Genomic DNA, 14363 nt, shown 5'->3' on the forward strand with positions numbered 1-14363 from the left:
CGCCCATACGTAGCCCAAAGCACATGTCGTAATTGTTTACTTTCTGTGTGGACCTTATTTTTATAATTTTTATATTTTATTTTAATTTTATTTTTCATTCCATTTCCCTAAAAGTATCAATACGTTAATTCGTTTTCTCGCCAAACATATAAAACCTAATGTACGCACCATTGTTGTTTTCTCGTAGAAGTAAAACTATTTTGTTAGGCAATTGCATGTTTTATATATGAAGTTATTTATAAACACGCTCTAAAATATATGTGCATTTTTTCCATCCATGCATGAGTTATAAAAATAATTAAATATGTTGTCAGTGAGCTCACTTAGTTAATTAAAGCAACGAAAGTGCGGCACGAGCGTTATCTAGTGTATATTTGTCTTTTCTATTGTGTATATTAAACCTACCGGTAGTATGTGAAAAGACCCGTTATTATAGTTAATAACGTAAGAAATGTTAATGTCCCCGTGACATTTAGCCTTAAATAAAGAAAGAAGTCTGCGTAAGCCGACTAAAATGAAGCAGAGAACCAAGTTCTCATTTAGACCATGTAATTTGTGCTAATAATAAGCAAGGTGTGAAGTTTCATACGTTTGACGAGATATTTTTTTTTATCTATTTTCAGTTAAAATTATTCCTGGCCGACAGTTTGACTTTATCTTCTTGACCCCTCCTTGAATAATTCCTATTTACATTGCACTAATTGCATTGTTTCTAAAAACTAACTAAAATACCCGAAAAAAATTTAAGTTAAATTTATTTTGTGTAAAAATATGTGATTTATCAAATTTATTGATTTGATATTTATTGGCCGAAAAGTAATTCATTTATTTTCAATAATAACTAAAAATAACAGTTGTGGTCATTTTAGCAAGTTTAGGTTCAATAATTGCTACATATTTCAACAAGATGCAGTTTTTCCTATATTTATTAATTTTAATTGCATTTATCTCTCATGTCAATTCCCTATCCTTCAAGGAAGTGGTCATAAGATCCTTCCAATACCCGTACATCATTTGTTCAGTAATTACTTTAACACTAGTTTTTATTTGTATGTTAATTATTGCCTTCATTTGTTGTCAGCGAAGATGTAAAAAGTTAAAAGTTTTGGAAAATAATTGCCCAAGGGAATTGGAACGAGTAAATATGTCTTCAAGTGTACAATTTTTAAATATATCCCAGTCGGATAGCGACTCTTGGCACAGTGGTCCCACCCAACCCGTTACATGTCGAAATCTTGCGTCAGTTTTTACTTTTCAAGACCCCTTTTATGACCAAGCAGATACTCCAAACGTAATTATCCCACTTGAAATCCTCCCCGTCCGTCTGGATACATTTAATGTTGCATGTCAAACTCTTAATCCATTAAAGTTAGATGATGTTAACACCTCATCTCGCTCTGTTCAAACTAATCCTGTTAAAATAAAAAGAGTTAAAGGAGTTACGGTGAAAACACAAAACGTAGATGTGTCTCGAACCGACGACCCCCAGCCCCACTCTGAACCAATTGTCCCTTTCATTCAAAACATGTTTTATGACGAGATATAATCAAGCTGCTTTTCCACGCACTCCCCTAGCCGTTATGCAACCGAGTTCGTACTAGCCTGGGGCGCCGAGCAAGCTTCCCCCCTTCCTTTTATTTTCCTCCGGTTCTGTCTCAATGAAATCCAGGTACATCAAAAACCAAAAGTTCATGAAAGGTACTCTCTTCCTCTTCCTATTTGCTCCTTGGCACCGCCTCCCTCGTTACCAGTCCTAAGTTTCTATCGTCGTGTTCCTCGCAGAGAAAGAACACGTTCCTGTTATTGGTCATCACTCACGGGGGGCTCCGCCCATCCAGAACGGCCGGTATATACTTTTCCCCTTTCCCCCTTCCCCCCCGACTCAGATCACACATCCAGCAGAGATGAACGATGTCTTTAGCTAGACTCCTCGAGTTCCTGCTTTATGCTGAATTGCATTTCCCTCGCAGTTATCTTTCGTCGAGGCCACTTCGGTGCGCAGTTTCTACTCCACATTCGAGTTAGAGGAAGACACATATCCTATTTCAGTCTCGGAGAAAGAGAATTTGATGACACCTTTCTTTGTTGTAGATGAACTTTATACTCTCAGGTGGCTTCGGCAATGAAATTCCTAGCCTCCAAACGAGGTGTGAATAATAGCCTCTTCAAGGGTGCTTATTTATGCGACGTTTTTCTCGTTCCTTCAGAATTTTCAAAAGTTTCCCGAATGAAATTCAATTACTTCTTACAGATTAATTTCATGTTAATCTTCGTAAAGTAGGTAATAGCGAGTAATTGTGCTTATATTTTAATTTTCCACACGTCATAGACTTTAGTTGAAGTAATATCATACGAAAGGAACGTGATAGCCACGAAATGTTTTCTAAATCAATAATCCAGATTAGTTTCAGTTTTGAATTTACATTTTTCCCTAAGAGAGACAAATGCGCCCCCCCCTATTTTGCCGACGGTTTCAGACCGGTCAAGGCAACCTCCTAGGGTCACACCCGGGATGTTTATGGTTTGCTTTGAGCAATTTTAATTTGATTTTTTTGTTAGTATTCTATACAGGTTTTTTTTCATTTTTTCAGTTTATTTAGATCAATTTGTTCACGTCACAAACATTTTTTTTCTCTCCCTTCCAGATACCAAGCATGGCTGACATCGCGCACTTTTATTGGAGGTGTCTCTTTCTATTCCTGACAACCCTTCCCACCTTTCAATATACAGTTGCAAATGAAAATGAGGATATTTTTGTAAGTGGGTTGGGCTTATTTTACGAACAACAAGGTCTTATGGTTCACAGTTCCGATTACATATATACAACTGCCAATATTCATATTGATATTAACATTCGGACTGATAACCACTCAGGCTGTGTTAAGTGGTCAGCTATTCAAAATGATACCCATGATCTTATTCAGCAATACTTACGCGAAATTTCACTTTACCTCCCTTGTTGTTTTAAAACCAGCGCTAGCCGGCCGAATTGCCATGGGGTGTGGAAAAATGTATCTGGGAGCACTCGAGGGAAAAGATCGATTTTCTTTAATGTAATGAATTTATTTTCGGCAGGCCTTTCAATTTATAACTCCTTTTGAATTCATCACCTTAGCTCTTCTGTTCAAGCTCTAAAACATAATCAAGATCAGATTCAGGCAGAATTACAGGAAATGAAGAAAGACGAAATCCAGACTTTCCGAGTTGTTAATAACATTTTGGTAATCTTCAAACGTTCTCTTATTGCTCTTAAAGCGGATTTAGTTTCGAAATTTTGTGACATCTATACGGAAGAAAGGCACCTAATGGCACTTTTGCACGCTTCAGAATTATTTACCCGTATTGATTTTATGGTAACCGATCTATCGATGAATAAACTGTCTTATCATATGATTTCTCCCGATTGGCTCCGTGTTTTTCTCAGTCTTCATTCTGACTTTAAGGACACCCTGTATATGACGGATCTTGGTCTCTTACGCTTTAACCAATGTCTACCTTGTCAATTATGACTTATCCACTCATTCTTTTCATATTTTGTTAGAAACTCCCAATTTACTTCGTAACGCTATTTCTCCCGTTTATCGGACTATAAATGTTGGCACTTTTGTTGATAATAAATGGTTCCGGGTTAAGGTTCCCCAATTATCATATAAAATGGAACATAATGGTCAAACCCAAATCGTGAAAATTCTTGACAGTCATTGTAAATTTAATTCCTTTATTTACGTTTGTATTCATACGGAACTTTCAATTCACGATAATATAAAATGCTTAACAAATATTCTATTTCATAATTCCACTATTTCCTGCTCCACAGAAATAAAATCCAACGTCGGGGCCACCTCACGAAAGTTCGCACTCGAACAGGAGTGATAGTTTCCGGATCAGGCAAATTCCTCCAATCACAAACTTTAAACGGCAATTTAAATACACACAAAACAATAACAGTGTCTGAAGGAACATCCTTTTTCTGTAATTATAAGAATTTTGATCAATTGAATTTTAATGATGAAATCATCCACACTCGTAGAGTTTTAGATACAGAAATAGCTATTCGAGCAATTTCTTCACTTTTTAATACCTCTGTAAAGTTTTCAAATGTAATTCTTTCTGATTGGACTGACTTTCAACTGGCCATGGAGAAATTAAATCAGTCAATCGCGAACGAACCAAAATTTCATGAAATATTTTTGTCCCATTTTCCCGTTACCGTATTACTAATTTGGAACTTCATTTTAACTATTTATTTATGCTATACGTCAGGCGTATGCAAGCGCAAACCAACCTTGACTAGTGAGCGTTAACAGTGCGTCACTATGTCGCCTTGATTTATTCATCCATTTTATTATGTACCTTTCGTAATTAATGATTTTAACGTCATTGGAGCCATGTCATTTACTCTTTTATTTTACTTGTGGCTAGGTCCGTTTTAACAGTTGTGACGTTACCAAATTTTGGGTTAATTATTTTTTTTTCGTCAGTTCCTCATTTTTTACAATGCTTTGACACTTCTGACATGATATTAATGGATTTCGTTGGGTTAATTTTCTGATACCAGGGGATATATTTTATAACATCTACATTTTACTTTTATATATTTATCAATATTTAAACCTAGATATTTTCGATTATTTTATTGTATATTGATCATGTCCCAACAAAGGGCATTTAGTGATATATCATAACTTTAGTTTTATATTGCACATTATTTTATATTTTGGGAGAAGCCAGGGGCTATATATATATATATATATATAATTTAGTCAATATATACATATATTACTTTTGATGAAGTCATATTTTCATTTTAATGGTGTTCCAGTGTTAAGGCGTCAAATGACATTTTCCGCCTTTTATTTATTTAGCCTTCATTCAACCTTTGTTTTATAATTTATATCACTTATTGGGCAGTTTATTTTATTTTAGTTTACTTATCTTTACTCATGATTTTCACTTGCCTATAGAAGACGATTACTTTACACATTTTTTATATATTTTCAATATTGAATGACTGAGAGCAATGTAGTTTTTCCCATGTCCAACCTGTTCCCTCCCCTGTTCGGGAATTCCAGGAGTTCAAGGAATTTCGAAAGTAGTCCAGCGATTTTTTTGAGGCCGGAAGAAGAATGCATTCCTGAAGGCTTTGGAGCTCACCAGCCTCCTTTGGTTTTCAGCGGTGTATGTCACGTAGCAGCACCGAAAATCCTATTCCAAGTGACATCCCAGGATCGGAACAGCGTCAGAAACATCAGAAGAAATGTCATCTTACAGAGCAAACCCCCCCCCCCACGACTCTAACCCCCTTAAGAAGAAGCATGAACATCTTTCATGTACATCGTCCCCTTTTGCTCTGTAAGGCCAGGCAGTGTATTTCACCACATATTGGAACTTTCCGGGTACAGTCAACGACCCAAATGTGTTGAGACCCACCCCTGTGGATCAGCAACCTGCCAGCCACCTGTGAACAGTTTCATCCTACCAGTGGCCATATTTACTGTTCCCCTTCTTGGAGTGATTGCAGCACGGTACACCTTCCGTTTTCGCATGCAACCAGCGTACGAAATGTGTCGCCATTCGATGTGTGCCGGAAATATGCAATGGCGTCTGCTGTGAACTTTCGGGGGCCTATCCTAACATCCCATCCCCCCAGTGTCCGCCATTGAACAACGCATATTTTGGGGCGTGGAAACGCTACTTGGAGTGGCTTTCCATGGACTACCCTGTGTTCGCCCGCCCCACGGCCAACGTCTTTTCATCTGACATTTGCTGAACAGTATTCCGTAACTTACCACACCGGGATTCGAATCCGGTCCCCCAGTGAAATTGTGATCGGTCAAGGACCGTGTATGTCCCGGAACAGTGCTTCGTACCCCAGGACTCCGGAGTTTGAGTGTATTTGGATTGCCCTGCCTTTTGATTTCTCAGGTCAGTGTGCACCCATAGTGTGCTACGAACGTCAGTGAAAACATCATCTTCAAATATTTTTTTTAATCTTCGTGTGGTTGTGCGCAGTCCAGTGGAGCTTGGTGTTTACCATGGAATTTTTGCTCTCGCCTCGAACTGTCATCCTGATGAGGTGGAAGATTGCGAGCATGCGGTCTTAAGGTTTCTCACGGATTAAGTTCGGTGCTTAGTTAGCACTTGTTCAGAAGCCATTCGCATGTCTCGCGTTACGATGCAGTGTGTTGAACTTTCCGCTGACTCCACGGACCTGCGAACAACACTTTATATCGCATGTTGACCAACCGTCAGCATTGTTGATTACGAAAGACTCTTCCAGCGTGTGGCTAATGAAAACAAAATACTTTCTTTCAGCATTCAAGCTTGAGCTTAATTCTGTTCCATTTACTTTTCGGTGAAGGGTCTCCGACATTTTTTTTTTTTTATTATTATTTTATTTTATGTAACCTTTTTTGTTCATGTAATAAACAAAACCTTTTAAATTTTGGTGAATGGCAGAAGGTTCAATTTAAACTTTTAATTATTACAATTCCAATTTTGGAAATTGTTTCGCAAGAGGGAGTGTCGTACCATGCCCTGTTCGATTAAGAAATATTGACCCTGGCAGACCTTGTCAGCTCCTGCTCAGAAATGTGTAGAATAAGCTTTCTACAGGAAATGGTAAGAACACTGGCCTTTGGCAAGAGGTGACGAGAGGCCAAGCGAGGGTTTAAATAGGTGCGCATGAGAGCGACACGAGGTCTTTTAATCTGGAATCATCGGAGAAGCAGGAGCTACTGGTCTTATTTCTAAACCGAACAGGGTAAGCTAGTCTACACCCATTCTGCCATTTGCATTGCTCACTTCAGTCTAGAAACGAATCATGAGTCTATTTTAATGAATAGTTAGATATTTGTACCTGCCCGTTCAGGGCTGTCTCTACCATCAACTATTACTAATAGTACATCCCTATTTAAGATCCCCGCGTTCAGAGGAACGCTACGGAAGAACAGAGTGGTTCAGTATAAGTAGTGGACTAAAGCAGGGAGGTGCTCTTTCCCCACTGCTGTATATAATTACAAGGGATACAATTAACGAAGAGGTGGGGAAGAATATAGGAGAGGAAGAGAGAAGGCCCTGTTGTTTGCTGATGACTTAGTAATATGGGGAAACAGGGAAGAAGAAGAACAGAGACAGCTTGATAGTTGGAATGAGAAAAGCAGAAATGAAATTCAGTGCAGAAAAGAGTGAGGTGCTAATAACAACAAGAAACAGAGTACCAAGAATAAAGATACACACGGAAGAGTCGAGGGTAGTGGAGAGCTTTCAATATATAGGAAGCATAATTGAGAGAAGTGGAAGAATAGATGAGGAGGTAAACAGAAGAGAACAAAGGGTGGTGGACTGTATCAAAGTGTTCAAAGATTAATATGGAACAGGGATGTACCTATGAAATGCAAGAAGATAATATATAATACATACGAGGGTCACTATTTATATTTTGAGCCTAACAATGAAAAAACAGGAATTTGGCATTGAAAACTGCTTTATTGTTTTTCGAAGTATTCTCCTTTATGGTCAATACACTTTTGCATTCGTTCGAACCATTTGTCAAAGCAGTTTTTCCAATCTTCTTGAGACACCTCTATAATATGGTTTTTGACCGCATTAACGGCATCTTCCGCCGACAAAAATCGTTGTACACGCAATTTATTCTTGACATTCGGGAACAAGAAGAAGTCATTGGGTGCCAAATCAGGACTGTACGGCGGATGACCCATCAATTCGATTTTTTGACTGTTCATAAAGTCGGTTGTTAGACGAGATGTGTGACAGCTGGCAATGTCTTGATGAAGAATGATCCGACGGCGTTTGTTTGTTTTCCGTATTTGACCGAAGACCCCTGGCAAACAAATTGTTGTGTACCATTCAGAGTTGACCGTTCTACGTTCCTCTAAAGGCACAGTTGCCACATGACCAGTTGTCCCGAAAAAACAGGCGACCATTTGTTTCGATGTGCTTCGAGCGCGAACAACTTTTGTTGGATTGGGTTCATCTTGAAACACCCATACAGTCGACTGCTGTTTACGTTCTGGCTCATATGCATATATCCATGATTCGTCACCTGTTACAATCTTATATACGTCTTTTGAAGCACCACGATTGTATTTATTGAGCATTTGTTTGCACCAATTGACGCGAGCGTCTTTTTTAGTTTTTGTCAAATTGTGTGGGATCCAACGAGAACATAACTTTCTCACAGCTAAATGATCATGTAATATTTTATATATGCTGGTGGAACTAATGCCTATGTTTGCCTCAATCTCACAGTATGTCACATGACGATCTTGCAGTATTAGGTTTTACACAGCATCAATGTTTTCTTGAACAACACCTGATTTTGGACGACCTTCGCGAATCTCGTTGGTGAGCGAATGGCGGCCACAATTAAATTTGTTATACCAGCGTTTCACAGTGGCAAAGGATGGGGCTTCATCGCCAAGTGTGGAAGTAAGTTGATCGATGCACTCTTGTCTTGATAATCCACGTCGAAAATCGTAAAAAATCATCACACGAAAATGTTCACGAGTTAATTCCATTTTATTGTTATCGCGCAATCTCCAAGGCAACATAAACAACACAAATGAAGCTATTGACAAAACATTTGAAGTACGTTATGGTCAATAATTCCAGACGATTCCGTGCAAACATCAAATCGTGCCTAACTTCAATCAGTGTTGCCAAGGCTCAAAATATAAATAGTGACCCTCGTACTATGTACCAATAATTACATATGGAGCAGAGACTTGGACAGTGACAGAGAGACAAAAGAAAGAAGCAGGCAGTGGAGATGAATTTTTAAGGAGTATATTAGGGAAGGCTAGAAGGGATAGAATAAGGAATGAGGAGATCCGACAATATGTGGGGGAGCTGAAGCTCCAGGACAGAGTAGATCAGGCACAGATGAGATGGTTTGGACACATGAAGAGGATGGGTGCAGAAAGACTGCCAGTAAGAGCAGATAGTGGAGAATGTTAGAAGAGGCGAGATTTAGAATTTTCAAAATTTTCAAAATGCACCTTCTTTTACAAGTCAGAATCAAAATTTGGTTTCGATTTACTTTATGATGAGACTCCCTATTGTGTTACATATCATATCAAACCCCCACAGCAGGAGTTCAAAATTTATGTTTTCCCCAGGTCTCTAGCTCAATTACTTTAGTTATAAATGTATTTTAATAAATTTAGTTTGGTCATTTTTTAGTAAAATTTGGAAAAAATTCTAGGATATATAACTTCAAAGCCAGTTGACACAATAACCTACAATTTGTGATTTTTCATTTTACAATGGTACATGTAAACTCCTCAAAATCCAAAATGGTGAGGTAGAATTTGTGTAAACATTGTGTTGATTTGGTGTGAAATGACCCATGAATAACATCACTTAACAGAAAACAGGGGAAGCATAGTACAAATCTCCTGTGACTTCCTTGGGTTTGTTCAACTTAGTTTGCTCAGCAGGATAGCCAATCCAACATTCTACCCTTGTTGGGTCCATTGCTAATATTTATTGGTTCGATGCTTGGGTTGTAATAGGATTTCTGCTGTGCTTGCACTGATAGGTTTAATTGGAGTGCAGCCCACTAAATGGAAATGTGTCTGACAGTAAGCCAAGGCAATTGTGGTACGCTGAGCTAACATGTTGAATGTATGAAATGACAGATGCCAGGGCAAATTACCAGCTGAATGCCAGCGAGCCTGATAGAAAAATTGAATTTTATACTCTCAATTCATATATGTCAGTACTTCCCTCATCAATACACAGGGTTAGCCTAAAAGAAATAGACAATTTAAATGCTTTATGAATTGAAATTTGTTTGTTACATCAGAAAGCATTGAGTACTGTTGCATACAGAAAGTCTTCAAGTTTACGACCTCCGCTTTTCGTTTGTCTTCGTGACGTCATGATCACGTGAGCACCCTTGACGTTAAGTCGAGCAGTATGGCTGCTAGCCAGGTGGAGAAGGCTTTCTGCATGATTGAATTTGCAAAAACAAATTCTGTTACTATCGTGCAGCATCGTTTTAGAAGACTGTATGGTAAACAACCACCCACAAGACAATCCATTTAAGATTGGAGCAAGAAATTTGAGGAAACGTGTTGTGCAAGGGCAAAAGCCTTGGAGAAGAGAACTGGACTCTCACATTGTTATCTGTCATGTTACGAAAAGGTCACACATAGAACACTTGTAACTTACCAATGTAAACTTCAGGACATACTCTTCAAACCATGTAAGTATTTCAGCCCTATTATTAATACTCTTCTATCTGTAAAACTTTGAAAGTGTCTATTTCTTTTAGGCTAACCCTGTATATTGCCAATCACTAAACAAATGATAAAGTAGAATCAAGATTTTGTTTTTATAAAGGAACAAAGAGTAAAAAGTTCAAATGCAGCACGAAAATATAATATCCAGGTGAATGTAACATTTTACTCCATTGGGAACATGAAGAATGAAGGAAAAATGTAAAATCTGGAAACTTAACATCGGGGGTCCACTCTATGTACTTTCCAGTACAGAAAGGAAAGTAGAACTCAATCTTGGCCTTACCTGAAGTTCCTCTATGTTGTACTCAACACGTCTGAGGATGATTTCAATTAGTCCAGCAGCAACTAAACCATTAGCTCCTGAAAGCACGAAGATGATTATCACAATTACTAACTTAATAGTAAATTTGTATGCAATTTTGTGTATTTTTCTTAATTTGTGTTGCTTTTCTGCTGCATTTGCCTAATTACAATGAAATTGATGAAGGACACTCACAATGCCCAGGCTAGGGTATGAACTTGGGACTGTGAGTACTGAGATCATGAGTCCCAAACTCAACATGCTTGGCCACTAAGGTGGCTGTTAATGTTGTGTAACCAGATAAATGTACATTCTGTCAAATAAATACCGGGAATTGTTCAATAAACTCAAAATATTGGTTTAATCATCCAAAGTCATTTTGTCACCTTCAAAATAAGACACTTTCCGGTATGGCCTTCATCTCCTGCGAATTTTGTTTTATGGCTTCAATGGACTCAAAATGTCTTCCACAATGTGGTAATTTGAGTTTGGAGAACAAAAATAAGTCACATGGGGCCACATCTAGTGAATACAGTGCTTGATCGATGACATTTGTTGAGTTTTTGGTCAAACATTCATGTACAAGGATCGATGTGTGGGACCGCATTATTGTGCTGCACAATCCAAGAATTGTTCTTCCACAAATCTGGCCTTTTCCGGTGAACATTTTCTCTCAAATGCCTCACAATGCCTAGATAATAGTGTTTGTTGACTGTTTACCTCTCCGAAAGCAATTCCGAGTGGATAACACCACAATAGTCAAAGAAAACAGTCAACATGAGTTTGATTTTCTAGTGACTTTGAGGTTTTTTTTTTTCGGTTTCAGATCATTATTGAAGCGCCATTCTGAAGCTTGTTGGCTGGTTTGCATGTCAAACTTATAAACCCACATCTCGTCACCCATTATGATGTGTTTCATGAATGTAAGGTCCTAATTGGCTCGTTCAAGCATGTCTTCAGCAGCCTGTTTGCGGTGCTCTTTTTGAAGAAAATTGAGCTCCTTTGGACTTTGGAATAAGTCCCTTCACATTGCCGATGTTTTCGTCAGTCGAAGATGTTGAAGATCGACCAGAATGAGGCAAGTCTTCAACCACTTCTCATCCTCCTTTGAATGCTTTGTATTACTCTTATACTCATGTGTTTGATAAAGTTAACTCAACGTAGGCCTTCTCCAACATTTTCAATGATTCAGCAAAAGAAATTTCGTTGGCAACACAAAATTGGAGGCAAACTGTTTGTTTTCGATATTTTTATCCATTACAAAATAGCAGAGCACACTTGAGGTCGAATAACTTAACCAACAGCTGTAAACAAACTGGTTGACAGATTGAGCCAAAACTCTACATGACAATTAGGTACATTGGTATCAACTTACAGCAAGATAATATTTTTCATACCTTTTACACGTGCTTTTTAAATTGACAATTCCCGGTATTTATTTGACAGAATGTATAGTTCAAATAATGGATATAGAGGAGCTATGACAAAATAACTGTAGTTGTATGCTGATTGGTTTTATTTTTAGAGGCAAAAGCTACAATTATGGTGAAGAGTCCACATGTATATATCGCATGTGGATAATACATAGACAAAAAATAAAACACTAGGGCCATATGTATGGTGAATAAAATATCAAGATATCAGTACAAAAAGTATATTTTAGTTATATAAAATAGCATTTTGGTGTTAAAATGGTGAATAAAATCCCAAATTTGATCTAAAAACTATACTTAATGCTAAACAATACCTATATAAATAAAAAATTCCACTGTAATGGCATGCTTATGTAGTAATTAAAGTAATTATTAAATTTATTCCTTTGTCAATTTTACCATCCCCAACTTTACAACTAAATTAATAAATGTTCCAAGATTTGGCAGAACTCAGAGAAATTAGACTGTGTAAAGTGCTGTGTCACGAAATAAACTCCAAACTTTGCATTTAAGAGTATGTTTCACATTTTACACTTGATTTCGCATCACATTGTGACAAAATATTGTAAGAAAATGGGCTTCACACCTTTCAAAAACATAAAACACAAACATTATTACAAGATATAATCTCATAGTTCGTCTTTCCATCAAACAAAATTTTGCATGCATGAAATATACATGTCCCTAATTACATCATATTGTTTAGCTTTATGTCATTTGAAAGTACCACTCCCAATTTTGTCTTAAACAGAACTTATTTCAGTCACTTCAATGTGGAATCCTTCTGGAGCCACAGAAAACACCAATTCTTACATAGTATTTTGTTGTAACAGTTACAGCTACATTTTCTGCTGGTGATCTTTAAAATAGCATTAATTTTCAATAAATTTTAATTACGAGGGTCGTTCAAGGAAAAAGTTTCCTTTTGGGGGGGGGGAGAAAGTACGAGCCCGATAAATGAAATGAAACTGGCAATGTGTTCTTTCCTCTTTCCTCTACATTTACACACAATGCAATGTTCGTGTGGGCTACCACGTATGCATGGCACGTGATTAGTGTGAGCCATGCAGTGAGAAACGTGCCCTGGCCATAAGGAGTAACGAGTCATGGCGGAACAACGTGTTTTGGCGGTGTGGAGTAAAGAAGAGATTCATTCTTTGATCCGGTATGAGTGGGCAAATGGTCTTGCTCCTATCGACATCCACAGGAAGCTTGTTGTTGTTTATGGAGAGACTGTAATGTCAGTGCAAATGGTGCGAAGGTGGTACAAATCATTTTCTGAAGGATGAACAAGCATATTCGATGAAGTTCGGCCCAGTGGCTCATCTGTATTCAGTGATTACATTGGTTGACAAAGTGAATGCACTGGTTTTGGCCAACCGTCGAATCAAGGTTCGTGAAGCTGCCACTGATTTGAACATTTCCGTCAAGACTGCACACAAAATCATCCACGAAAAAGTGGGATACGGGAAGGTGTCATCGCATTGGGTCCCATGACAACTCACTGCAGAACATCTCACAACGCATATGACATGTTGCCTGGATTCTCTGACCCAGTACCACAATGAAGGGAACAACTTTCTCTGGTGTATTGTGACTCAGGATGAGAACTTCATTCATCACTACATTCCAGAATTCAAACAGATGTCGATGGAATGGAAACAGCCGTAAAAAGTGTTTTTCGTTCCCTGAACCCCGAATTTTTTGCGGATGGCTACTTGGTGATTATACACTAATACCAAGGTGGTCTAAAGCACTTGTAGGCACATGCACTGATAATTTTAGCAACACAAGAAAACTAGCGTATATTCTTTCAGATGAACATTCGTTTAAATAAAACGAAGTTCTCATGTCCACTGCCAGAGGGCAGCTCCCTCTGTCAGCTGCACATAGACGTGCTGCCTCCTGGTGACACTATGTGGTACTTCTCCAAATACCCTGTAAATTGCTGGTTCTTCAGCAACCACACTTCGTGCTTCCATGGGACCGTGAAAAGACGTTCAACGACCAGGCAGCTGCAGTCGATTTGTCAGGCGAACCTTCTCGTACCTCCAAGGAAGAACTGGCACTTGCATGACGAGTGCTAAAAGCATGCATTCAAACATCTAAGATTCCGGACTGTGGATTGAACTCGCCATGTTACATTGAAGGCCTGTTAGTGCAAAACTTGGCTAATTTTTGAGGTACGTAGAATTGGAAGAACTGGTAAATTCGTGACGCAAAAGACCTGTAGTGAAGTTAACCAAAATTTTTAACTATTTATGCAGCAAACGGTACCCTTCTTATTTCGGACCTTTTTGCCACTTTCAAAATTACGAAGCACGAATTCAATCATCCTTTTTTGAACAAACCATAACACGA

The 14363-nt window shown here is 38.2% G+C and overlaps 1 protein-coding gene across 2 annotated transcripts in view; it reads right to left on the reverse strand.

Moving 5' to 3' along the window:
- LOC146000069 (radial spoke head 14 homolog) overlaps positions 1 to 14363 on the reverse strand; it is a 54887-nt gene that overhangs the window by 14892 nt on the left and 25632 nt on the right. For both annotated transcript variants that reach the window (XM_083137395.1, XM_083137394.1), the window contains exon 5: positions 10552 to 10628. In XM_083137395.1, coding sequence (XP_082993521.1) covers positions 10552 to 10628 — 77 coding nt within the window. The remainder of the gene's footprint in view (positions 1 to 10551; positions 10629 to 14363) is intronic.

This window comes from Lepisma saccharinum, chromosome 16 (assembly GCF_977018435.1).
Source record: "Lepisma saccharinum chromosome 16, izLepSacc3.1, whole genome shotgun sequence".
Classification (NCBI taxonomy): Eukaryota; Metazoa; Arthropoda; class Insecta; order Zygentoma; family Lepismatidae; genus Lepisma; species Lepisma saccharinum.